The sequence below is a fragment of the Hyperolius riggenbachi genome, chromosome 3 (assembly GCF_040937935.1).
Source record: "Hyperolius riggenbachi isolate aHypRig1 chromosome 3, aHypRig1.pri, whole genome shotgun sequence".
Taxonomy (NCBI): domain Eukaryota; kingdom Metazoa; phylum Chordata; class Amphibia; order Anura; family Hyperoliidae; genus Hyperolius; species Hyperolius riggenbachi.
The window spans coordinates 239,551,261-239,576,003 of record NC_090648.1 but is presented as its reverse complement, the minus strand read 5'-3'; the positions used below and the strand labels follow the sequence as shown (position 1 = coordinate 239,576,003).

At 44.9% G+C, this 24,743-nt stretch overlaps 1 protein-coding gene across 1 annotated transcript in view; it reads left to right on the top strand.

Moving 5' to 3' along the window:
- Positions 1-24,246, top strand: part of SLC35B4 (solute carrier family 35 member B4) — a 50,492-nt gene extending 26,246 nt beyond the window's left edge. Inside the window, exons 6-10 of the mRNA XM_068276028.1 lie at positions 1,277-1,337; positions 8,462-8,571; positions 14,789-14,864; positions 16,431-16,506; positions 21,180-24,246. Of these exons, the coding sequence (XP_068132129.1) occupies positions 1,277-1,337; positions 8,462-8,571; positions 14,789-14,864; positions 16,431-16,506; positions 21,180-21,423 (567 nt within the window). The 3' untranslated portion in view covers positions 21,424-24,246. The remainder of the gene's footprint in view (positions 1-1,276; positions 1,338-8,461; positions 8,572-14,788; positions 14,865-16,430; positions 16,507-21,179) is intronic.
- Positions 24,247-24,743: the final 497 nt, after the last annotated feature.

The window sequence follows — 24,743 nt, the reverse complement described above, 5'->3', positions numbered from 1 at the left end:
AGAGTGTGTGAGAGAGTGTGTGAGTGTGTGAGAGTGTGTGTGTGTGTGTGTGTGTGTGTGTGTGTGTGTGTGTGTGTGTGTGTGTGTGTGTGTGTGTGTTGCAGGATGTTTGTATCAGTGAGAGTGAGAGCTGGAGAAGTGTATGTATCAGCGAGTGTATCTGTGTAACCCCCTCCTCCCCCACGGCTTACCTTAACCCTACCAGTACCTACCCCACGCCTAACATTAACTGACTCCACTGCCACTGTGGCATGACTCGTATCCCCTCCCCACCCCAATATGTGCCGCATGGGGAAACAAGGGGTAGGTGCCATGATATCCCCCCCCCCCTTCCCCGCCAGTCCTCATTGACCCTCAACGTGGTTTAATTCTGGCCCCCTGTTTATTTGATTTTGACACCCCTGGTCTAGCGCATCTTCAGCTGGGCGAGCGGCAGGCCTATTAGTAGTATACGGCAGACACCTATATTAGTAGTATAGGTACTACTAATAGCATATGTACTACTCTTCAATACCTTATTATGCATTACCTCTGGCTTATGAGAGTAGAGACTGTTTTTAACACTGTCATATACAATGATTTTGTGAATGTATATGAGGCTTAAACTATAATTACTCATTGATCATAGTGCCAGGTTTACTCCGTTACTCCTCCTGACAGCTATTCCCCCCCCCCCCCCGCCTTTTTTGCACAGAGGTAGTCGAGATGAGGCACATGTTAAAGCTTGATTTGAAGAAAATCGTGAATCGAATCGAAATCGCAATTTCTGACAGAAATCGTGCAATTCATTCTTTTTTTTAAAATCGTTCAGGCCTATTATGCGCCCAAACCCCCATGAATCTTAAGTATGGTGGTGAGTGATGTTACTTTGGCATAGACTAGAAGCTGTTTCAGTGGCACTATACAGTATTGATATACATTTGCTTACTTGCCAAACTGCCCCACCCCAATCACTTTTAAAGTTCCTCCATTATGAAATTCCTGCCTCTCCATTATTCAGTCCCTGTTCACCATATTGTGGAGCTGGAGGCTGCTGCTCAGACTGTGCTTCACCCACTTGCAATTGGAACAGCATCATGAGTCTGAGCCAAGCAGCCACAGCCACACAGCCTTCTATAAACTTCTTGTGACCGACTGTAATTTTGAAAAAAAAAGTCCTCTTCTGTTAAGTTAGCTTCAGGGTTCTTATAGATATATTGGGTTTACCATCTTGAGTTTTGCTTAATTCATGTGCTTAACTTAATCAAGCAATGTGTTTTGTGTTCTTACCTTTCAGACATCTTCCCCAAAATCCAGTGAAGAGGAAGGACTCATAGCTTTTCTGTGGTGGCTTTTAGGTCAGTGACGTGTGCAGTAGCTAAGGCATTCACACAAACGGGCATGTTTTTAATGTGCTGGAACTGTGCATGCTGGTTAAAGTACTCCTGAAGTGAAAGCAAAAAATAAATAAATAATGAATGAATGAAGCCCATGGTTGGCTAGATTAACTTTTCATGAGTGTCCCGACGATGCTTATTGTCCTCAGGGGTCCCCCTGTTACCTGTTCCCAGTCCACTTTATACTTATATATTTTGAAACAGAGGTGCCAAAGTAGAATAAAATACATTAAAATCAGTTTTAAAGGGGCGGTAGTGGTGGACGTGCCTCCTCATAAAGGACTCTTCTTTAATTGTACAGTATTCCAATAAAATGCTACACTTTTCAGCAGTGTTATCAGGACTAGAATTGAGCATGAACGTAACCAATTCTAGCATATAATGAATGTGACATAGGAGTTGGTGTGTTTAGATTTCTCTCCTGTATATGAAGCTAGTTGTTATATTTTTTTAACTATCTTTAGGGCCAACATAAGAAAAAGTAGGTGAACACCACTATACCCCACTCACTTCTATGATAGTGCTGGACCAGGTCAGCAAAGCCAAAGGACATAAAGAGGAGGTCCGCACGTATCTGTAGATCCACACTTTTATTTCTGGACATATCCATATATTAAAATGACATCCGGCATCACACAGCTGACATGTTTCAGACTAGATCAGTCCTTAATCATAAACGCACAACCAAGAGCAAAAAGACAATAATATATATATATATATATATATATATATATATATATATATATATATATATATATATATATATACAATAAATGGTGCAAAGGTTATATATGAGGAGGTGTGTGTGTGTTTTAAGACACACCCAGGTTTAGAGGGCAAAAATCAGGGGAAAAAAATTAAACGAAACCTGGTCTGGAGCGTCCATGTTCCTCATGTCTCCCCGTGTCCTCTTGTGTGACCCCCTTGTCCTCACAGGTCCTGGACTCCCCCGTGTCCTCTTGTCAGCCCCCTGTGTCCTCCTGTCAGCCCCCGTGTCCCCACTGTGCCTGGCTTCCTCCCTGCCTGCGTCTCCTCCCTCCCCCCTGTGTCTCGGGCCCCCCGTGCAAACAGCGGCAGCAGCTTACCTCCTCCATCATGCCTGTGGCGATTGACAACATCTGGCTTCTGCTTGCAGCTTCCTCTAGTGCCGGGCTTCTAATGACTTGTCATCAATGATGCGTCATTAGAAGCCCAACACAAGGGGGAGGGAGGAGACGCAGGCAGGGGGGAAGCCAGGCACAGCGGGGACAAAGGCAGGGAATCCCCGATGTCAGTGGTTCGTATCGGCGGGCGTTCGTAAGTCAGGGATTCCTTGCCTTTACTGTATAAGACGCAGGGACTTTTTCTCCCCACTTTTTGGGGAGAAAAAGTGCGTCTTATGCGGCAGAAAATACGGTAGCAAAAAATTAAACACAATTAAAACAAAGCCAGCCATAGAGAAGCCTATAAAGGCCCCCAATAATAAATTGGTATTAAAGTAAGAGCACCGCAATAATAATATATTCAGCAATAGATCCACTAAAATAAGAGGATTGCATAGGGTTTTCTCTCAAGAAGTTGTGGTAAGATCAGCAGTGTTATAATGTATATAAATTACAAAATTCAAGCGAATTAACACTGTACCACAAACAATCTGAGATAAAAATATATATGTTGTGTCTATAGGTACATATATTGCTGTGATTTAACCCATGCAAAAAGCTACTACATTTAAAGTGCTAGTGCCTCCCCGAAAAATTCATGTATATGTTTATATATACATAGATAAATACGGCTTCAATATGAAGGTTTAACTTGCAAAAGTATGCAAGTGCAAGGTATAAGAAATAAAACAAAAAACGACAACTAATTATCGTGCTACACAAAAAGGACCATTCAAATAGTCATAAAAACTCACAAAGTGTGAATGCAGAAATCAGCACGAAGACTTGTAAGAATCAAGTGTCATTGAGGTGGAGATAGTGAGAGTTTTAAGGTAGAGGCTTAGAGAAGGGGAAGACTGCGGCGCTCACCTAAGTAGAATGGTATGGAGGCTTGAGGACGGCTGCATGGGCGCACCCGCGCCCATCTGACTAGTTCCGCCGAAGCTGCGTAAGGGACTTATCCATATGTTAAAATAATAATCATAGCCTGATGTGATTTTAAAGAGAATCTGTATTGTTAAAATCGCACAAAAGTAAACATATCAGTGCGTTAGGGGACATCTCCTATTACCCTCTGTCAACAATTTCGCCGCATTAAAAGTGGTTAAAAACAGTTTTAAAAAGTTTGTTTATAAACAAACAAAATGGCCACCAAAACAGGAAGTAGGTTGATGTACAGTATGTCCACACATAGAAAATACATCCATACACAAGCAGGCTGTATACACCCTTCCTTTTGAATCTCAAGAGATCATTTGTGTGTTTCTTTCCCCCTGCAGCTATCTTCCACTGAATTGTCAGGCTGTTTCTTCCTGCAGAGTGCAGACAGCTCTGCCTGTATTTAATGTCTCAGTATGTGAAAGCCCAGCCAGCTCAGAGGAGGATTTATCCAGCTTGTAAAAGATAAGAGAGAAGAGAGAAGCTGCCCTAATCTAAATAGTGCAGAGAGGGTCCTGGAGGGGGAAGATGCATCACAGAACCACAACACTGAAGAACTTGGCAGCCTTCCAGACACAGGCTGACAAGTCTGACAAGAGAGAGATAAGTTGATTTATTACAGAGATGGTGATAGTAGAACGTGCTGCAGTAAGCCAGAACACATTAGAATAGCTTTTGGAACTTGTGGGATGATAACAAACAGGATGCAATTTTTGTTACGGGGTCTCTTTAACATATGGATATGTCCAGAAATAAAGGAGTGGATCTATAGATACGTGTGGACCTCCTCTTTTCCGAACATGCAGTGGTCCGTGCACAGGACCAGGCCAGTTACCCCAGAGTGCAGCTCACCAGTTATTTAGATACAGCAAACCATTGGGTTTGGACTGCAGAGCGATGGTGACTTCTGGATCCTTCTGTCTTACAAAGTAGGAAACTACCGGTATTTAAGGGGTGTCCTTTGTGGGGGCAGTTTGTCCTGATGAAGCGTCACATTGCTGACGGCATGAAACAGCTGTAGACCTCTCACTGCCTGTACCTCTCTCCAGTACAATGGATAATGTATGTAGTTGAATACAATAAAAGTAAAGTTTTATCCAGATGTGCACCACTTCTCTTCTTCTATTGCTGGACCTCCTCTTTATATCTTTAGGGCCCTTTCACACCGAGGCAGTGCGGTATTTTTACTGCACCCCACTGCCGTGCAATGAAAGTCTATGGAGATTTTCCTACTGCTACGTTACAATGCAACGGAAGTGACTTTTTGCCACCCCAATTCAGGGCCAGAATTACATTACTGTGCGGATTCTGCGGTGAGCTGTGGCAAGGTGCGTAAGCCCGGAAGTTGCCTTAGTCTATGACGCAATAGTTCTGCTCCAGCGCTGTACACTACAGACCACGTGGGCGTGATCGTCATCGGCTCTTGCACAGGCGCAGAAGTGTAACGATTGCTCGTTACTTACCTCGCCTCGTTCTTGCGCTGGCTGTCCTGCTAGGGCGGCGGAGGGTAACAATCACTCGTTACACTCCAGCCGCCGAGTCCCACGCAGCTCTGCTCTGTCTTCCCCGCACGGCGGAGGACGCTGACCCAGCGTGCTTCCAGGTTCAGCGTCCTCTGTTGCGCCTCTGCTGCCCTTCTATTGCAGTGGCCATAGGCGGTACTTCACCCTCCCTAATTGAGAGGCGGGATATTTAAAGAGAATCTGTATTGTTAAAATTGCACAAAATTAAACATACCAGTGCGTTAGGGGACATCTCCTATTACCCTCTGTCACAATTTCACCGCTCCCCGCCGCATTAAAAGTAGTCAAAAACTGTTTTAAAAAGTTTGTTTATAAACAAACAAAATGGCCACCAAAACAGGAAGTAGGTTGATGTACAGCATGTCCACACATAGAAAATACATCCATACACAAGCAGGCTGTATACAGCCTTACTTCTGAATCTCAAGAGATCATTTGTGTGTGTTTACCTTCTGTCCCCAGCTTCTCTCATGCACTGAACATTACAGGCTTCCTGCAGACAGCTCTGCCTATGTCGTTAATTCCTTAGTATGTGACAGACCAGCTCCTTTCACAGCCTCCAGAGGAGGATTTTTATCCAGCTCTCTTCTATCACTGATAAGATAGCAGAGAAGCTGCTGGCTTATGTAAATAAAACACACACTGGAGTGTGCATAGAGGAACAGTTCAACACTGAAGAACTTGGCAGCCTTCCAGACACAGGCCGACAAGTCTGACAGGGGAAAGATACATTGATTTATTACAGAGATGGTTATAGTAGAAAGAGCTGCAGCAAGCCAGATCACATTAGAATAGGTTTAGGAACTTGTAGGATGGTAGAAAAAACGTTGTAATTTTTGTTACAGAGTCACTTTAAACCCTGCACTCTCACACTTCATGGCTGTTGCATCCCTGGTCACAGCCACAATGTTCCGTCACTGTTCCCCCTTCCGTTTCCTGGATCTCCTCCCTGTTGGTGTTTCTCTCGACCCGGATCTCCCTTCCAGGACACCTCTTTGGCTAATCCCCGTTAACCTGCCTGCAGCCTAACTAGGATCCTTGCACTCCCTGTCAGACTCCTGTCTGCCATCCATCCCCGTTTCCCAGCCTGCCTCCCTGTGCCTATCCCTCTTCCCTGTCAGTCTCCTTGCCTCACTCCCTGTCCTGCAGCTTCCCTGAGGCTTCCCTCAGCTTGCCAGTTCCCTCCAGAGACTCTCCGGTCATCTGCAGCATCCCAGGGTTTCCTTCAGCCTGTCCGTTCCCTCCTGGGTTTCTAGCCTGTCAGCTCCCTTCCCAAGGATTACCCCTGACTGCCAGTATCTCCAGGACTCACCCTATCAGTCAGTACTCCTGGAATCCTAGCCTTCAGCTTCTTACCCGGGATTCCCCCGCCTGCCCGTTGCCTCCTGGAAACCATAGAGCCAGCTCTCTTCCTGGGTTTTTCCCTGCCAGACAGTTCTCTCCTGGGATTCCTGAGGTTAGGCCTACCTGTCCAAGCCTGATAGCTTACAGTCCACTCTGCTCGAATCCCCTCCTATCCCGTCAGGTATCCTCTGTTTTTTCCGTCACTGGTACGGTAGTCCTAGGGGTCGTGACCTGCAAGCACCAGGCAGCAAAGTAGTCCGCCACCCACTAGGGGTGACGGCCCATCATCCCTTGCTGGTGAAGACCCATGCTCGCTTAGACCCCACGCCCTGGGGCTGCTTGCCTCTTGATACCAGTGACGAGATCAACAGAACCCCAACGGTTCGCAAGTACCTTGACAAGAAGATCCCGACCTGGCGAGGTCGCCATTACGAATGGAGGAGATCCCGGGACACCAGCTCGGACATTACTTTTAAGGGCTTGAACAGTATGGATCTTATTTACAGACAAGAGTATAAAACCTCTCAATCCAATAATTTTTGGTCTGAAGGTAGATTCCAGAATTAAGGCTAGTGTACACATGGTTCATTAGCAATGCACGAGTTGTGCTATTTGCACAAAACATGATACATAACTGGCATAAGTACCAGTAAAAGTGCTGCATGCTGTGACTATACCTCATGTATCCTTAGGCTGCTCTGTACAGTCACTAGATAAGCTGCCATTTGCAATGGCACCTAAAGTTGTATCCTATATCGTTCAGAGCCGTCTGAAATGGTCTGTCAATTAATCCAGCCAGCATAAATTGTTAAAACTAGATAAAAAAAAAAATAGCTACTTTCAGGTGCAGCAAAAGGAAGCTACAGTTTCCTGTTCTGTCAGGTTTGAGAGGAGCTAGAATAAAAAAAAAATCAGTTTACGGCCTAGTGCACACCAAAACCGCTAGCAGATCCACAAAACGCTAGCGGTTTTGGGTGCGGATGAGTGAGTATAGTCCCAGTGCACACCGGGCGGATCTTGATGCGATCCGCCGGGTGTTCACCGGCCGCATCAGCATTCGCATGGCTAATGTATCTCTATGGGCTGGTGCACACCGGCGGTTTGAGGTTTTAAGCAAACTGCAAACGTGCAGCAAGAGGCACGTTTGCGGCTTGGTAAAAACCTCAAACCGCCGGTGTACACCAGCCCATAGAGATACATTAGCCACGCGGATTTTCAGGCGGATTCGGCCGGCGGATCCGCCCGGTGTGCACTGGGCCTACCAGAGCATTTGTTTTTAAAGGGAGCCTGAAGCGCATAAAATTATTTAAAAAACACATGAGGTAGCTGCAAATGAATATTACATACTAACCTCATCAGTTCCTCTCACCATTTTCTTCTTACAGTGATCCCTTCCAGTTCTGACAATATTTTGAAATTTATTAGCTTGTCAGTGATATATCAGCAGCTGTCAGTTACAACTAAATGTGCAAAGTTATGGCCATGTTTCCCTATGGCTCATGTGGGTGATATTACAGTTTAACAGTGTGCTGACCAGGAAGCTGTTATGGGGTAATAGCCATTTTTAAAATGGAGGATGGAGAAGTCCATTGATCACAGTGGACAAAGGGGACGCAGCAGAGAAGAAAGAGATTGAGGAGTAGACTACACAGGAGGTAAGTATGACCTGTGTATGGTTATTTTGACTTTTTATTTGCGGTTCAGGTTCTCTTTAAGCTCTAGCAGTTGTCATTCAGTTAGCAGGCATAATACTTTTGCTAGTAGCAGAAATATAAAAATACAGTACCAATAAGAATTGTATTGTGATTTAATTTATGAATAAAGATTCAGGGTCATTTCGCTTCCTCTTCTAAGAATACTTGACGAATGTCTGGAAAATAACTTTTCTACTTTATGACGTTTGAAATTAAAATGAGGTGGAAGGTAAGTAGACCATAGCAATAAAACTGTCATTTAGGTTTAAAATGTCACATTTAACACCCTATTAAGATTAATCTTTGATGGATGGAAGAATGATGGATGGAAGAATATTTAGTAAGTGATGTCATTTTGAGAAAACATACACCGTTCAAAACCAGTGGTTTTTTTTGTTGTTGTAATTTTTCTTTAATAAATAGGATTCTTCTGTTTCTCACAGGTATCGCTGCTTTGACATTTGCCCTTTTGATGTCAGCCAGAATGGGAATCTTTCAGGAAACACTCTACAAGGAATATGGAAAACATTCAAAAGAAGCATTATTTTATAATGTAAGTCTTACTTTTTGTAACGTGGGATGCTAAAGATAGTTTAGAATAACACTGTACGGCCTGTTTCACATTGGCGGTTTTTTTACGGAACTGGACATATGGATCCGGCCATCTCGTGCCGGTGAAAATGGTCCATTTTACAGCCCGTCTGTTGTAAACTGTCCGTTTTCATTGGTTCCTATATGCTGCAAAACCTTCCGTTTCCACTCCGCTGAGCAAAACGGTCCAGAAAATTGGGTCCTGCAGCATTTTTTGGTCCAGTCAGCGGAATGGACCACGGAACCGTACGGCCAGTTCCGTTGGCAAACGCTAATGTGAACTGGGCCTACCATAAGGAGATGCTCTGATAAAAATGGATTCATAATTATTTGTCTCTGGCTATTAAAACTGCAAGAATCAAAAACCTTTGACCACCTAAGTTTGAAAGTCCACTGCAACTGTTGTCAAAGGAACTTTACTTGACTTGTCGCAGAGAGGATTCCTGTGCATTTGTTGTAATGGAGAAAGTAATAGCACACTCCTTCTTCCACATCTTTAACCTTTTGCCGACTACGTCACGCCGATGGGCGTGGATCGGCGGCAGCCCCAGGACCGCCTAACGGCAATTGGCGTAAGGCCCTGGGGTTTTGTTTTGCAGGAGATCGCGCGCTGGCTGCCCGCGCATCTCCTGCTTGGGGGGCGGAGTCCCGCCCCGCCTTCAGTCTCCGAGCGGCTATTGCCGCTCGGGAGACTGTTAGACGGCGTTATCGCAGTCTATTTAGACAGTGCAGCGCTGCACTAGGGAAAGCCGTGTGAGACGGCTGTCCCCCTGGGGGACAAGAGAGCGATCGAGTCTCATAGGCAGAAGCCTATGACAGCCGATCGCAGTAATTGGCTGGCTGTGGGGAGGGAGGGAGAGAAGGTAGTTAAACAGTGTTTTTTAAAAAACACGTACAATAATATTTATTAAAAAAATAAAATAAACATGGGGGGAGCGATCAGACCCCACCAACAGAGAGCTCTGTTGGTGGTGAGAAAAGGGGGGGGAATCACTTGTGTGCTGTGTTGTGCGGCCCTGCAGCTTGGCCTTAAAGCTGCAGTGGCCAATTTTCCTCAAAATAGCCTGGTCACTAGGGGGGTTTAGCCCTGCAGTCCTCAAGAGGTTAAGCGTTAGTAAAGTGGTGTTTGTGACGCCCATGCGGTTCCTGAGAAAACTGCGTATGCGCCATTTGAGTCACAAATGCAAATTTCATTGCAAATACCCAAAAAATACCTTTTTTCTTCCCTCCTCCTCCCTGGCTCTGCAGCAATCACTGATAGCTTTTAATTACAGAACCTTTCACTTCACACCTAAAACCGCAAAACGCTGGCGATTACCGCTAGCGTTTTGCGGGAGTGATTTTTCCGCAATAATGCGGAAAAAAAACGGGACGCTGCAGCGTTTTGGGAGCAATCGCGATTAGCGGTGCTATGCATGCTAATCGCGTTCGCTAATCCCGAATCACCAGCAAACCACTGCAGTGAGAACACTGCCATAGGCTAACATGGGCTAGCGGTTTTTAAAAACCGCTAGCATTTTGGGCTGAACGGGAATCGCACGATTCCCACTTAAGTGTGAACGAGCCCTTAGGTGTGAAAGCTTCAAAAGGGTTCCTGGAAGGTTTATATAGCCCATCTATCAGAGATTAGCTTAACAAAGTCTCATAAAGGGGCCCATACACCTAACTATTTTCCCGCCTATATACGGCCGATTCGATCACAGTGATCGAATCGGCTGTGAAATCGCTGCGCACACCGCTGACAGAACGATCGATTTCCGTCCGAAATCGATCGTTCCTGTCGATTCCCGTCGATCTGTCCATGCAGAAGACTTTTCTCGATCGCCGGTGGGTCGGGAGTGCGTCGATAGCAGCGTTCGAATGCCCGACGACCGACGCAATACAGCGGGTATACATTACCTGTTCCGGCCGGCGCGAGTCACTGATGTCGTTTTTCCGCACTGGGTTCCGGACCGGCTGCAGCTTCATAGAACTACCTGTCCCGGCAGGAAGTTTAAACAGTAGAGTGCCCTCTACTGTTAACACTTCCCCTGCACAGGAAGTTCAGTAGCTGCAGGAACGGTCTGGAGCCTGGAGCAGAGAAGAAGACAGCGGGGACCAGGGGACTTGCACCGGCCGGAACAGGTAATGTATACGGGGGGGGGGGGGAGGGGGGGTGTTAGCTCCACAGATTGTGATCGGTTTCAGGCTGAAATCGATTCACAATCTGTTTGCAGTAAAGGTGGCCATACGATCCCTCTCTGATCAGATTCGATCAGAGAGGGATCTGTCTGTTGGTCGAATCTGATGACAAATCGACCAGTGTATGGCCACCTTAAGAAGTATCCTTCTCTAGTCTATTAGGAACCGAACCAGCAGGAGTCTGACACTTCGTTCCTTTTGTCCTGACTTCAAAGGGACACAGGAGTGATCCTTATCAATCCAGCTGGAGACTCGCAAGAGTTCAACCAACTTTCAAAACTATATTTAATAATAGGCACAGTTTTACAATATTTCTGGTGTTGCAAATGAGTATACACACAGGCAGGAGTATAACCTGGCAGAGCTCAGAAGCTCTGGGTCCTATACACATCTTTGTTGAATACCATCCCGACAAGTCAGATGGACACTGGCAAACTGCTTCTCACAAAGGCCTCCGGCCGGATGGCAATTGGCCATCTTGGACTTTTTCTCCAAAGACTTTCGATTGCCAGATGGACTACTAACGGTATTTGAACTGTATAGTAAGACATTCAATTTCCTTTTCATCTCTACAATTTCTATCAACCCAATCTGTTGGTTAAAGTATACTGTGTGTATGTAGTTTTAGAATAAAACTAACGATTTTATCGTTCAATCTTGTGACTGTTCTGGTCATCTGATTGTTACCACAAAGAATCTGCCCTCCAAAGAGTCATACTACCGCATTGTTTTATTATGTTCTTATAAATTGAAACAAATTACCCAAGAGAAACTTGACCAATGGGTCTAGTCAAGTTGACATACTAAAATATGTAGACGTGATCCCCTTATGTGTCCCCTTTTAAGATGCAAGTTTATATTTGTGGGTAAACAGGGACCTTAAGGCTGCTTACACACAGGGACGTTACAGGCGCACGTTAGTGCAGCCTGTAACGCTCCCCCAACGTACAGCAATGTAACATAAGTGGGCTGTTCACACTGCCCACGTTGCGTTACATGTAACGCTGCACGTTCTTCCGAAAGTGCAGCATGCTACGGCGTTACAGCGGCTTAAGCCGCGTTAGACTGTTTGCACATGCGCAATCATGTTGGGGAGGAGCGGAGAGCGGCCAGGCACATGGCTAATTAATATTCACTGCACGTTGTGACGTGCAGTGTTTACTTCCTGGTGCGGCCGCTCTGTTCGGCGATTGGCCGGCGGGACCACGTGATGCCGCATGCGTCTAAGAGTACGCATCACGGACGCCAGAGTGAGCTGCACAACGCGGCTCACTCTGACGTCCACATCGAAGAGCACCAAGCCTTGCGTTAGGTGCACGTTAGGTGACCTTAACGTAGCACCTAACACAACGTCTTGGTGTGCAAGTAGCCTAAAGGGAACCTAAATGGAGAAGGATATGGATTTTTCCTTTTAAAATAATACCAGTTGCCTGATTCTCCTGCTGATCCTGTGTCTCTAATACTTTTAGCCACAGCACCTGAACAAGCATGCAGATCAGGTGCTCTGACTGGAGTCAGACTAGATTAGCTGCAGGCTTGTTTGAGGTGTGTGATTAGGCCACTGCTACAGCCATAGAGATCAGCAGGACTGCCAGGCAACTGGTATTGTTTAAAAGGAAACATCCATATCCCTCTCAGTTAAGGTCCCCTTTAAAGGGGATGAAATATAGACAAACCTTGTCATCAACCTCAATAGGTAAGTATTGACCCAAATCATTCAATAACCAATTTAACCACTTCCGGGTGGTTTGGCTGAACTGTGCTGCGGGGGCTCTTCAGCCCGCAGCACAGATCAGAAATCAGGCAGGGTGATCAGACTTCCCCCCCCCCCTTTTTTTTCCCCACTAGGGGGATGTCCTGCTGGGGGGGGTCTGATCGCCGCCGCGCTGCTGTGCCTAGCGGGGGGGGGGGGGGGCTCCTCAAAGCCCCCCTCTGAGCACTAGTCCTCCCTCTGCCTCCTTCCCTCCCTCTCCGGTCCCATGTGTGCGGCGCAGGACGGAAAGCTGTCCTGCGCCGGATAGGATAGGCTTTAGCCTATCAGATGCCGGCGATCCCCGGCCAATCAGAGGCCGGGGATCGCCGATCTCCGTCACGGCGCTGCTGCGCAGCAGCGCCGTATGTATGTAAACAGCGGGGAAGATCTTCCCCGCCTGTTTACATTTACTCTGCGAGCCGCGATCGGAGGCTCGCAGGGTGTTCACGGAGACACCCTCCGTGAACTGACACCATGGAAACCGCTTCAGGATTCAGGGGCGTACTTATGCGTACGCAGAATCCTGAAGTGGTTAAACATCAGTTTATTATTATTATTATTGTTTTAAAATATTCACAAATACACAGCATCTGTATAGCCATTATAGCAAAGCCATAATAAAACAGTTTACAAACATTAACCTCTTGAGGACTGCAGGGCTAAACCCCCCTAGTGACCAGGCAATTTTTAGTTTAAAGGGTCACTGCAGCTTTAAGGCCAAGCTGCAGGGCCGCACAACATAGCACACGAGTGATCCCCCCCCCCTTTTCTCCCCACCAACAGAGCTCTCTGTTGGTGGGGTCTGATCGCTCCCCCCATGTTTATTTTTGTTTAAATAAATATTTGTGTTGCCTTTTTTTAAAAAAAAAACCCTCTTCCTTTAAACCCCTTCCCTCCCTCGCTCCCTCCCTCCCCACAGCCGGCCAATTACGGCGATCGGCTGTCATAGGCTTCTGCCTATGAGAGCCGATCGCTCTCTTGTCCCCCAGGGGGACAGCCGTGTCACACGGCTGTCCCCAGTGCAGCGCTGCTGCTGATCGCAGCGCTGCACAAAGTAAATAGACGGCGATCACGCCGTCTACCGGTCTCCCGAGCGGCAATAGCCGCTCGGAGACTGAAGGCGGGGCGGAGCTCCGCCCCCCAAGCAGGAGATGCGCGCGCAGCCTGCGCGCGATCTCCTGCAAAACAGAGCCCCAGGACTTTACGCCAATTGGCGTTAGGCGGTCCTGGGGCTGCCGCCGCGGCCACGCCTACTGGCGTGACGCGGTCGGCAAGAGGTTAAGCATAATTCCCAATAAGGGTAGCATGAAACTGAAAATTATCCCTTATATCATGTCCACCACTATATAAGTATCATGGAAATCCTCTTTGGGACAAAGATATCCATATATTTAACAGTTTATGTACAGCGAGGTAAACGATCAATTTCTCAACGCGTTTTGTGAAACATCGGAGCATATAATATTCACTTCTTCAGGAGTAATGAATTTCCCGGCTAAGTTTTATTGCGCAATTGGCTTGAATCAATTAAAATCTCAGGAAAAAGGTATGCTTCATAGCAGGATTCAAATAATCGCAGTTATGTCAAATTAGAAGTACATGGGGAACCCACAGTACGCAGGTAACTTCCTTATTATGATGATTCGAGTAGGCCAATGTTTGCTGTCGGCTGACAGCATGGAGTCTGAAGATATGGCTCAGCATGCGTTCCCATATGTTCCCAGCGTGCATTCCCGTATGTCCTTGACATCCAGCGTGAAATCAATATTTTGTATTTTACAGATTGTACATGTGTGGGCACCTCCAACCAATCCTAACCGTTTACTGCGCACACAGTGAATTTGCCTCCAGAAGTCTCTAATGCATGAGGCCTGCATGGCAACCGTGGCCTAGTAATATGGGATTGGTGAGTGGTTGTCACATTACATTGTCGGCAGCGTTGCGACCAGTCCTTAGTGTCAGTCTGTTTACCATATTTCAAACTATCGGAGGTGACTATTCCCCGAATGGTAACGGGAGCAGATTAGACGGGATTGGCGCACTCTGTCACATTACCCTCTAACGATCCAGCAACCGGTCTTTTAACGTCGTTTAGACGGAATCGTGGGGCTGAATTGTCACACTGTGCAATGTCAGTAATCTATAACTATACAACAAGAATATTAATGTCACTATATTTTTAAAACATAAACATGTTCTTGTAGGTTGTAAAACTAGTCAACATTCTGTCTGATTTTTCTGCCAGCATGCATTGCCACTGCCAGGATTCCTCCTCCTAGCTCCTGACATATATAACCATGCTGTCCTGTTTACGGAGAGTGGTAAGTCTGAAGGCTTTTTATGCATTTAACTAGTATAGAGTAGGAATGGACTTTCATAAGCGGGAACAAGGGGACAATTTTATTGCAGGGCTCACCATTTTGCTATGCTTGGGAGGAAATAAATGTACAATATCTCATGCCAACAGCCTCCATGATATGTTTCCATGTGACCTGCTGTGATGCACCATTCCATAACTAATATTACCCACTTGAATTTAGAGTATTAGTATACTTGTAGTTAATTGTGCATAAAATGGACCATCTCACTAATATTATAAATGCGAAAGTTTGGATGTTTGTTACTCAATCACACAACAATGGCTGAATGGATTTGAATGAAATTTGGCACACACATAGTACATTACCTGGAATAACATAAAGGATACTTTTTATCCCCATAACCAAAAAGTAGCCATTCTTACAATGTTAATGGTAGGGTTCTCAAATTTTGCACTGGGCGACTGGGATTAATATTCAGAAAAGTGAGTGGAGCCTACAAAAGCCAATCAAAATTCACCTATTGATTTTTCAAGGGGAATATTTAATTGTTGCCATTCTTGCATTGTTAATTTCACAGACCTCAAACTTGGTACAGTTGGTCATTGGGTGACGGGGGTTCAAATTTAGAAAAGGGGGTGGGGCCATAGCGAATCAGATTTTGTTTCATTTCAATGCAAATTATAGATGCTAAAGACCACAACGCTCAGAAACTAGGTCATTGAGTAATTGTGTGTTAGGGTTAGAAAAAGTGGGCAGAGCCAACACCAGCCAAATACATACCCGGGCAACGCTAGGCCATCAGCTAGTAATCAATAATGCTGTATACTTGCATTTTTAATTTTAATACCCTTTTCAAGAGACTGGTATGTCATCCTAAGTACAATATATACAGTTTTATACTGTTAAACATGCATAAGGTTCCTGTCCAAATGGAACTAAATCCCCTCAGTGCCTGAGCCTAACAATAATTCTACCCCCTCTCCCTGCATCACAGTGAGACAGTTGCTCTTATGGTTTACTTAGTACCGCCTGATACCCAGATGATACCACTGTGATCACATATTTGGGGAAAGGAGGTATCCATGAATATTCTGATTTCCCCAGAGTGGAACGACCTGGCTCCCATTGTTAGTAACTGTCTGAAAGAATGGAGACTCTCCAACCTTAGCCCAACAATTTGGTATCCCTATATGGATTAATACACACTTTTTGTTTGCTTGCTGGAAACCTTTTGATTGTAATTACTACTTGGTGTTGCCACCTTCCCACCAGTTCAGAGAACCTGCAAAGTAAAGGTTGGCATTCTACACCATAGGGGGTGCTATAAGCACCCCTTGCCTCTTAGACAAATGAAATGTCTGTGAACATTAGCTCTGTGCTGTGTATCAAATGCATACATGTTGCATGCTTTATACAATACTGACCATTATCCCACACGGTCATCCTGCTGGAACGCTGGTTTCCCAGTCACTCGCCCACTCTCACTTCATATTTGTGATTCATTTTATAAATGAACCTAAACATTATATAAGTGTTGCTGAACTGTCCTTGTTCATTGTGTTCCAGAACCCTACCAGGTGCCTCTAGTGGGAATCCAGATGCCAGTGATGTGGTTTTATCTTTTCATGAATGTCATCACACAGTATCCTTACTGCAGATATTTTCCAGATGTCCTGCACTCCTCTATGATTTCACTCTAACCACCTGTTTGCTATATGTTTCTTACTGTAATGTTGAGGTAATCTACAACTGTAGCTTTGCAATTGTTCCTATTTCCTATTTCAGAATGTGTCAATGATATATCAGCTTGCTCTGCTGTTCACATATGTAATGTGCAAATGAGCAGAGTTGCGTTCTCTGATTGGATGCTCATGCATTACAGCATTTGTGATCAGAGGAGTGAGGTGGCTATCTTGCTGAGGCCATGCGGCTTGCGGAGGACCAGTCATTTTAATTGTTCCACACATTCCTTTACAGAGCGTTGTCCTCGTTGTCTGCAGGTATTGCAAGGGGAAAGGGGCCACTAATTGATTTTTAAAGCTACAACTTTTTAGTACAAAGTCACTCCTATTTATTAATGGCATTCTATTTAGTCTATTTTAACAGCTGCTGACTTTCTTTAACCTCCCTGGCGGTAAGCCCGACACAATGTCAGGCTAGCCGCCGCAGGGGATTGCATGGCCCAGGGAGGATTTTTTTAAAAATAAAAACTGTTTTATATTGTTAAGCTAGCACTTCGCTAGCTAACTATGTGTGGCAAGTCCCTCCGGTCCCCACTGATCGCCACCGGTATAAGTACCCCCCAGGGATAATAATATAATAACATTTCTATAGCGCTTTTCTCCCATAGGACTCAAAGCGCTTAGGCTCTCTCAGATTCAGTAATTGGTAGTAGGATGAAGTATTCACACAACAAAAGTTATATTTCTGCAAATGCCAAACTGAACAGGTGGGTTTTCAGTCTGGATTTAAACACGGCCAGGGATGGAGCTGTCCTGATCTGTTGAGGTAGGGAGTTCCAAAACGTAGGGGCAGCATGACGGAAGGCTCTGGGACCAAAAGTTTCCAAGTGGACTCTGGGTATGACTAGATTATTAGAACCTGTGGATCTGAGAATGCGGGGATTGCTACGCAGGTGCAACATCTTTCATGTATCCAGGGCCCAGATTATTCAGGGATTTAAATGTCAGTAGGCCGATCTTGAATAGGACCCTCCATTCTATAGGTAGCCACTGAAGGGAGTGCAGGACTGGCGTTATGTGGCAGTGACGGGTTTGGTTGGTTAGCAGCCTGGCAGCAGTATTCTGTATCAGCTGTAGGCGGTACAAGACCTTTTTTGGAAGGCCAGTGTAGAGCGCATTACAGTAGTCCAGTCGGGATGTGATGAAGGCATGGACTAAGGTTGGCAGATCTTCTGGGGGGATGAGGTACTTGATTTTTGCAATGTTCTTCAGGTGAAAATAGGATGATTTCACCACAGCAGAGATTTGAGTTCTGAAGTTTAAATTCCCATCAATTAGAACTCCCAGGCTACGCACATGATCAGAGCTGCGTAGATCCGTGCCTCCTGTTCCCATTGATGAAGACTACAAGTTAAGTTGTTTTGTTATCATGCTCTGCCCTCCAATCAGAAGGACTTCAGTTTTGTCTGCATTTAGTTTCAGCCAGTTGTCATTCATCCATTGCTGTAGTTCACGTAAGCAGGCGTTTATAGTTAGAGTTGGGTCTGTTACACCAGGCTTGAAGGAAAGATATAGTTGGGTGTCGTCTGCATAGCAGTGGTATGTCAGGCCATGTTTTTGGATTAGTTTTCCAAGCGGTAACATGTAAATCGTGAAAAGCAGGGGAGAGAGGATTGAGCCCTGGGGCACCCCATACTTAAGTGATACAGGAGTGGACAGGAACGGTCCCATAGACACTTTGTGGGTTCTGCCACTCAAGAAGGATTGGAACCACTGAAGAACTATGCCATCAATGCCGCAGTATTCCTGTAGCCTGTTTATCAAGATGTCATGGTCCACTGTATCAAGGGCTGCAGAAAGGTCTAGCAGTATGAGGATCGAGCACTCTCCTCTCTCTTGCCATGAGCAGGTGGTTGCATATTTGGATGAGGGCAGTTTCAGTGCTGTGGTGTTTCCTGAAGCCAGACTGGAATGGGTTATAACTGTTGTTTTGTAGGATTTTGGCTTCTAGCTGGAGGTAAACAGCTTTTTCAATTAGCTTGCCCAGAAAGGAGAGGTTAGAGACAGGTCTGTAGCTGGTCATTGCATCTGGGTCCAGGGAGGGTTTTTTGAGGAGAGGCCTGATGATTGCTTCCTTCAGTAAAGCAGGAAATATCCCTGATTGTAAGGAACAGTTAACAATTTTGAGGAATACCGGTACGAACAGGTCGGGGCAGTTCAACATGAACTGTGTTGGGCCAGGATCCAGGTCACAGGTAGTCAGGCGGAGGTGAAGGAGGATGCTTGATGTGACTTCTTCATCAATTTCTTTGAAGTTTGACCAAGGTGTTACGTTGTCTCTGCTAATGGTCTTCGGCGCTATATTAGGCTCAGATGCTGTAAGTTGGATGGCGGACCTTATAGCGGAGACTTTGTCTGTGAAGAAATGGGCAAATTGGTCACAGAGGTCCTTTGAAGACTCGATATTAAGTTTTTGAAATGCCCGGTTGCAGAGTTTTTCCACTTTGCGGAACAGTTGGGCTGGTTTGTTAACTGCATTTGCAATCTCTTGTGATAGAAAGGATGATTTTTTTTCCCGTGATTACCTTTTGGTAGTTCTTCAAGTGGAGGATTAAGGCATGTTTGTCTTCTGGGGACTGAGAATTGCGCCACAGTCTCTCAAGTTTTCGGCCTTGTCTTTTCAGCTCTTTTATAGCGTTGTCAAACCACTGTGCATGATGGTGTGGAGTAAGATATTTGGTGCACAGAGGAGCAATGGTCTCAAAGGTGGAGGACACACATTTCTTGTATTTAAACACCAGAGTATCAGGGTCCAAGCTGGAGTCCGTCAATTCATCAAAGCGAAGGTTATCTCGGATATGTTGAGGTGTTAGCCCTTTTAAGCGGCGGTATTTTATTTGATTCTTGACCTGTTTGACAGCTGGTATTGAGAGGGTATTGAGTATTGAGCTGGTATTGAGAGGGAGAAGTGGATAGTGTGATGGTCTGACCAGGCAACAGCTATTGACAGCCCAGTATGGAATATAAGGTCACCTTTCCTGTGAGTAGCAGAGCTGATTGATTGGAGGAAGCCCAGTTCATGTAAGGCACGAGGTAGCTCTATTCCAAAATGTGAAGAGGAGTCATCTACCCATGTATTGAAGTCTCCAAGAGCAATCAATCTGGGGTGTTCCAGTGTTAGGTTGCATAGGAGGTCTACAAGTTCCTTAAGGAAGTCTGAGTATTTTTCTGGTGGGCGGTAGATCAGCAATATGTTAATGTTTTTCTCAGCTGAAAGTTGCACCCCCAAGCATTCAAACGAGTTGGTTTAGATCAGCTTTGAAAAATCAGACCACTTACTGTAGGACCTACCAAAGTGCAACCCCTCCACCCCTGCATTCTTTCCTGTTGCAGTATATCATGGAATAGTTTGTTGGCACGGCGGCCTCCAGGGTGGGGCCAACTGGTTCAGAAAGCCAGGTTTCAGTCAGGCAGGCCAGATCAGAAGACTCTTTTAGATCATGTATGATCCCGCGATGGCGCAGCCTCCCAAACAGCTCCAGGCTCCGCTATTGGGAGGATCGGGACTGCGCATGACGTCCATGACTCGTGTCCGATCGTCGCCATAGCGACAGTGAAGCTCATTGCTGAAGCTGCGGCTCTCGTGGGATTGCGGACGGGTAAATATTGCCGGCGGCTATGGGGGGGGGGGGGGGGGCACAGAGAGTTGCTGGGGGACTTGCCGCACATAGTTAGCTAGCCTAGTGCTAGCTAACAAATAGAAAACATTTTTTATTTTAAAAACAATGCTTCCCGTGGACGCAGCCACTGCATCTGCGTACTGCCAGTCTCTGCACCTGCAGTTTTAGAGCAGGTGCAGAGACGAGCAACAAAATTGATACGTGGGATGGAAGGTCTCAATTACCAAGAAAGGTTAGATAAACTAGGTTTATTTAGTCTAGAGAAAAGTTGCCTTAGAGGAGATCTAATTAACATGTATAAATACATCAGAGGGCAATATAGAAGCTTGGCGGATGAGCTTTCTGTCCCTAGAACTTCACAAGGGACTAGAGGACATGATCTGCGCATGGAGGAAAAACGTTTTAGCCATTTATTTAGGAAAGGGTTCTTTACAGTAAGTGATTAAGATGTGGAATGCATTGCCACAGGAAGTAGTTATGGCAAACTCTATAACTGCATATAATTAAAGGGGGCTTAGATCCTTTCCTTGCGTTGAAAGACATCCATGGCTACAATTACTAGGTAATGCCTAATGATGTTGATCCAGGGATTTTATCTGATTGCCATCTGGAGTCGGGAAGGAATTTTTTTCCCTTTTGGGGCTAATTGGACCATGCCTTGTAAGGGTTTTTCGCCTTCCTCTGGATCAACAGGAATATGTGAGGGAGCAGGCTGGTGTTGTACTTTGTTCTCTGGTTGAACTCGATGGACGTATGTCGTCTTTTTCAACCTAAATAACTATAACTATGTAACAGCTGCACGGAAAAAAGTGTACTGCATTTTACTTTAAGACAAATGTCTGAAGCCTTTGCAGATGGAGTGGTGGCTTGAATAATAGAAAAGGTACTGTAGGTTTTTACTTTCATCATTTCATCTTTCATGTGTCTCTATGCACCTTAACACATTTCCCAAGATATGTCTGCATCAGAGGAGTGTTCATCCTTACCACAGAGTGTCCATCCCTCACAGTGACCCTGGTCGTTACTCTACGAAAATTCCTCAGTCTTATTTTTTCCATCTTATACTTTAAGAATCCTTTTACGACCTGGCATTGGATGGGAACTCTGCTTGTGTTTGGGGGGACACTGCTGTACACTGAAGTGTGGAATCATTTCTTGCCTGCACTCAGCAAAGGCAAAGATGCTAAGAAGGACTAAGAATACTGTACTGTAGAATAATGCAGCCCACAATGTGTGATATGCTAAAGAGCAATAGTTTTTTCCCCTTCTTTAAGGTTTAATTAGCCTTCTTGTACAGCTTTGTACAGGTACTAGATAGATATCGACTGTTAGATTAAGGTCATTGGTTATTTTTTGGGGGGGTTTAACTGGGTTACTATTTATATAAAAACAATATTTTGGAGCAGTTGGTTGGTGAAACCCCGTCCCCACCCTCCCTCTTAAAGAAAGTAAACTCTGTGGAAGGAGAAGTCTACAACTGGCATGCCTAAAGATTCTGTCAAGTCAAATGCATTTCAGTATACACTTCTACCAGTTTATATCCCTTTTACAGGTAGAGTTGAATTTGGAGAAATTTATGCAAGTGTCTGTTCATTCATAAAGAGGACCTCCAGAGTCAAAATGAAAATCCGGCAGCCTGAAAGTAAAAGAAAATTATATTTAGAAAATTATATTTATATTTTGTTCCGAGATGCCGTCCCGATGTCCCTGCATCACCGACGCCTGGCTCCGCCTCTTCTCTCTCTGTAGAGAAAACCGCCAAGCTATTTACTACAGTAAATAGGCAGGTGAAGTCAGGTAATGCAGAGACTTTGGGATGGCATCGCGGGACAAGACTTCTATGGTAAATATAATTTTCTTTCACTTGCAGGCTGCTGGATTTTCATTTCAAAAGGTCACACTCCTAAAACTAGGAACAACAATTTTATGGTCTATACAATGTAGAATTAGTGCCTTATTTCTTACTCAACTGAGCACATCACAGTATTGGCCTTCTATATAGCACCGCCAAAAAGTGCATAAATCAATAAAATATATTATATTGAACGATAAAAGAGTAAAAACCTGACTTGCAACATTTACGAGTATGTCCTTAGAGCTTGCTAGCCACTGCTCTATGTAACACTCCATCTTTTATCTTGCCTACACTGCCAATAATAAGAAAAGCCAGCAGGTGTTGTAACCTTCAAAAAGATCTAGTACCCTCCCCCCTCCTCTTTTTTATTTTAATACCTGCCTTCTGCCGTGGTCTTTGGAGTGTCATCAACACTTGTGCTAAGATTAGTTTTGCTTGGAGTTCTATTTTTAAACATAGACAGGAGATGGCCCTAATGTGAATAGTTTGAGACATTGGTACATACTTATTAAGTATAGAATACTATTTTAGCCATGTATTTTAATTTATAATTAAATTATAAAAGCTTTGACACATTTTTAAAATTGCTGAAAACGTTGTCACTTTAGGCCTGAGACACACTATGAGCGCTTTTTTGACCGTCAGTGCTGTCTAAGCGGTTTAAAAAAAAATGCTTTCATTTTTCGAAGAATTGCTGCGATTTTAATGTCAATGAGTCAGACAGTGCTGGCCGTCAGAAAAGCACTCACAATGTGCCTCGGGCCTTATTAAACTAGTTTTCGTTAATTTTCTTAGTCCGTTAAACAAAACAAATCTATTTGTACACCTTAATTATAAAACCTTAAAAGTGGCAAAAGCCAAAAGTGTTAGAAATAGTCAGTCGCCACAGCTTTATAAATTGGCCTTCAGACCCAAAACTCTGCACAACTCCAATTCACCCCACTTTTCATAACTTATTTTGTTTTCTATGCATAATTGTATATCACTATATTACAACACAGCATGACATAGGACTGTGAGTTTCAAATCTAATTAGATTGTTACTAAAGATTGGTAAATATGCAGATTTTCACACAAGAATCTGATGTGGATGCAAATTAAATTAATAAGAAAAATTACTCAACCCCCCCCCCCTTCCGATGAATTGTAGAAATTTGTCATGTATGTGCTGTGTGTGGCTGCCGGTGATTTCATCTTATTCCATTACTCAAACATGTACTGATTTCATATTGGGTTGATTTACAAGCAGCCATTAGAACTGCCAAGCACTGAGAGCACACAGCAATTTTACTAGTACTGATGCGAATAATACAGTGCAGTGGTGCCCAACCTTTTTTTTGGCCCGAGGGCCGCACTTCAGATCAAGATACATTTTGCAGGCCGGAACACACACATACAAAATTGAAATATAAATCTTTAACATTTTTCTAGTAACAGTTAACATGGTGTTGGAAAAGGAAAGAAAACGGCAATGTACTCACCATTTGATGCCCATTTTCTGGGGTACCTGGGTGTATGTGCAGAGGCTCTCTGAGTGATCACAAGGGCTGTGTGAGCCTACTATTCTGCAGAAGCCGGGGTCTCAGTAAGTTGCCACGGGTGAAGGTCAGCGTGGAGCAAAGTTTTTTTTACAGATTGACCGGCTGGTAGGATGTGATGTCACACTGTCCCCTGAGATGAGAGGCCAGAGAAGTGGCAAAGCATCTGGGAGAGGAGAGCCGGAGCACGTGATGAGAGCTAAAGCAAGAATCCATGTTGAGGAGGAGGATTGGGGATTGCGTCATAAATTTACATAGCGCTGCTGTGGAGAACACGAGTACGCTGTGTAAACCTATGGCATAGTATGATACAATCCCTGATCCTTCTCCTCAGGACACTTCCATGGGCCACAAAAGTCGGCTTCACGGGCCACAAATGGCCCGCGGACCGTAGGTTGGGCACACCTGATATAGTGTAACCCGCATTATGTAGGCTTTCTGTGTTTCTGCGCACAGCAGTTTGTGAGTCAACCCTACGTGAGGTATTAGAATTTTTTTTTCTGTATTTAATTTATAACCTGTCTTTCAAGTTACCATTTCCACCAAGTTTGTTTACTGATATTTGAGTATATGAATACTGTACTGTTATTTTGAAAATAGACTTGCCTTAAAGGGAAGGTTCACGCAGGAGCTGTAAAAAATAGAAATCAAAATCCACTTACCTGGGGCTTCCTCCAGCCCGTGGCAGGCAGGAGGTGCCCTCGCCGCCGCTCCGCAGGCTCCCGGTGGTCTCCGGTGGTGATCCCGACCTGGCCAGGCCGGCTGCCAGGTCGGGCTGCTCCTGCGCTCCAAGTTGCGTGTCACTTGTGCGCGCTGACGTCATCCGACGTCCTCCGGGCTGTACTGCGCAGGCGCAGAAGTGCCACGGGCTGGAGGAAGCCCCAGGTAAGTGGATTTTGATTTCTATTTTTTACAGCTCCTGCGTGAACCTTCCCTTTAATTAATGCATGGAAGTTGAGAACTATAACAATGTTTTTGGTTTAAAAATGATCTGAGTTGCTTGACCAGCTGGATTATTAAGGTATTGCAGGCTTGGGGAACATAAATGACCCAGTGAACACGCACTTCTTTTGTTTTCTTTAGTTTTTTTTAAACTTGTTTGCTATGTTAGGGCTGGTTCAGAC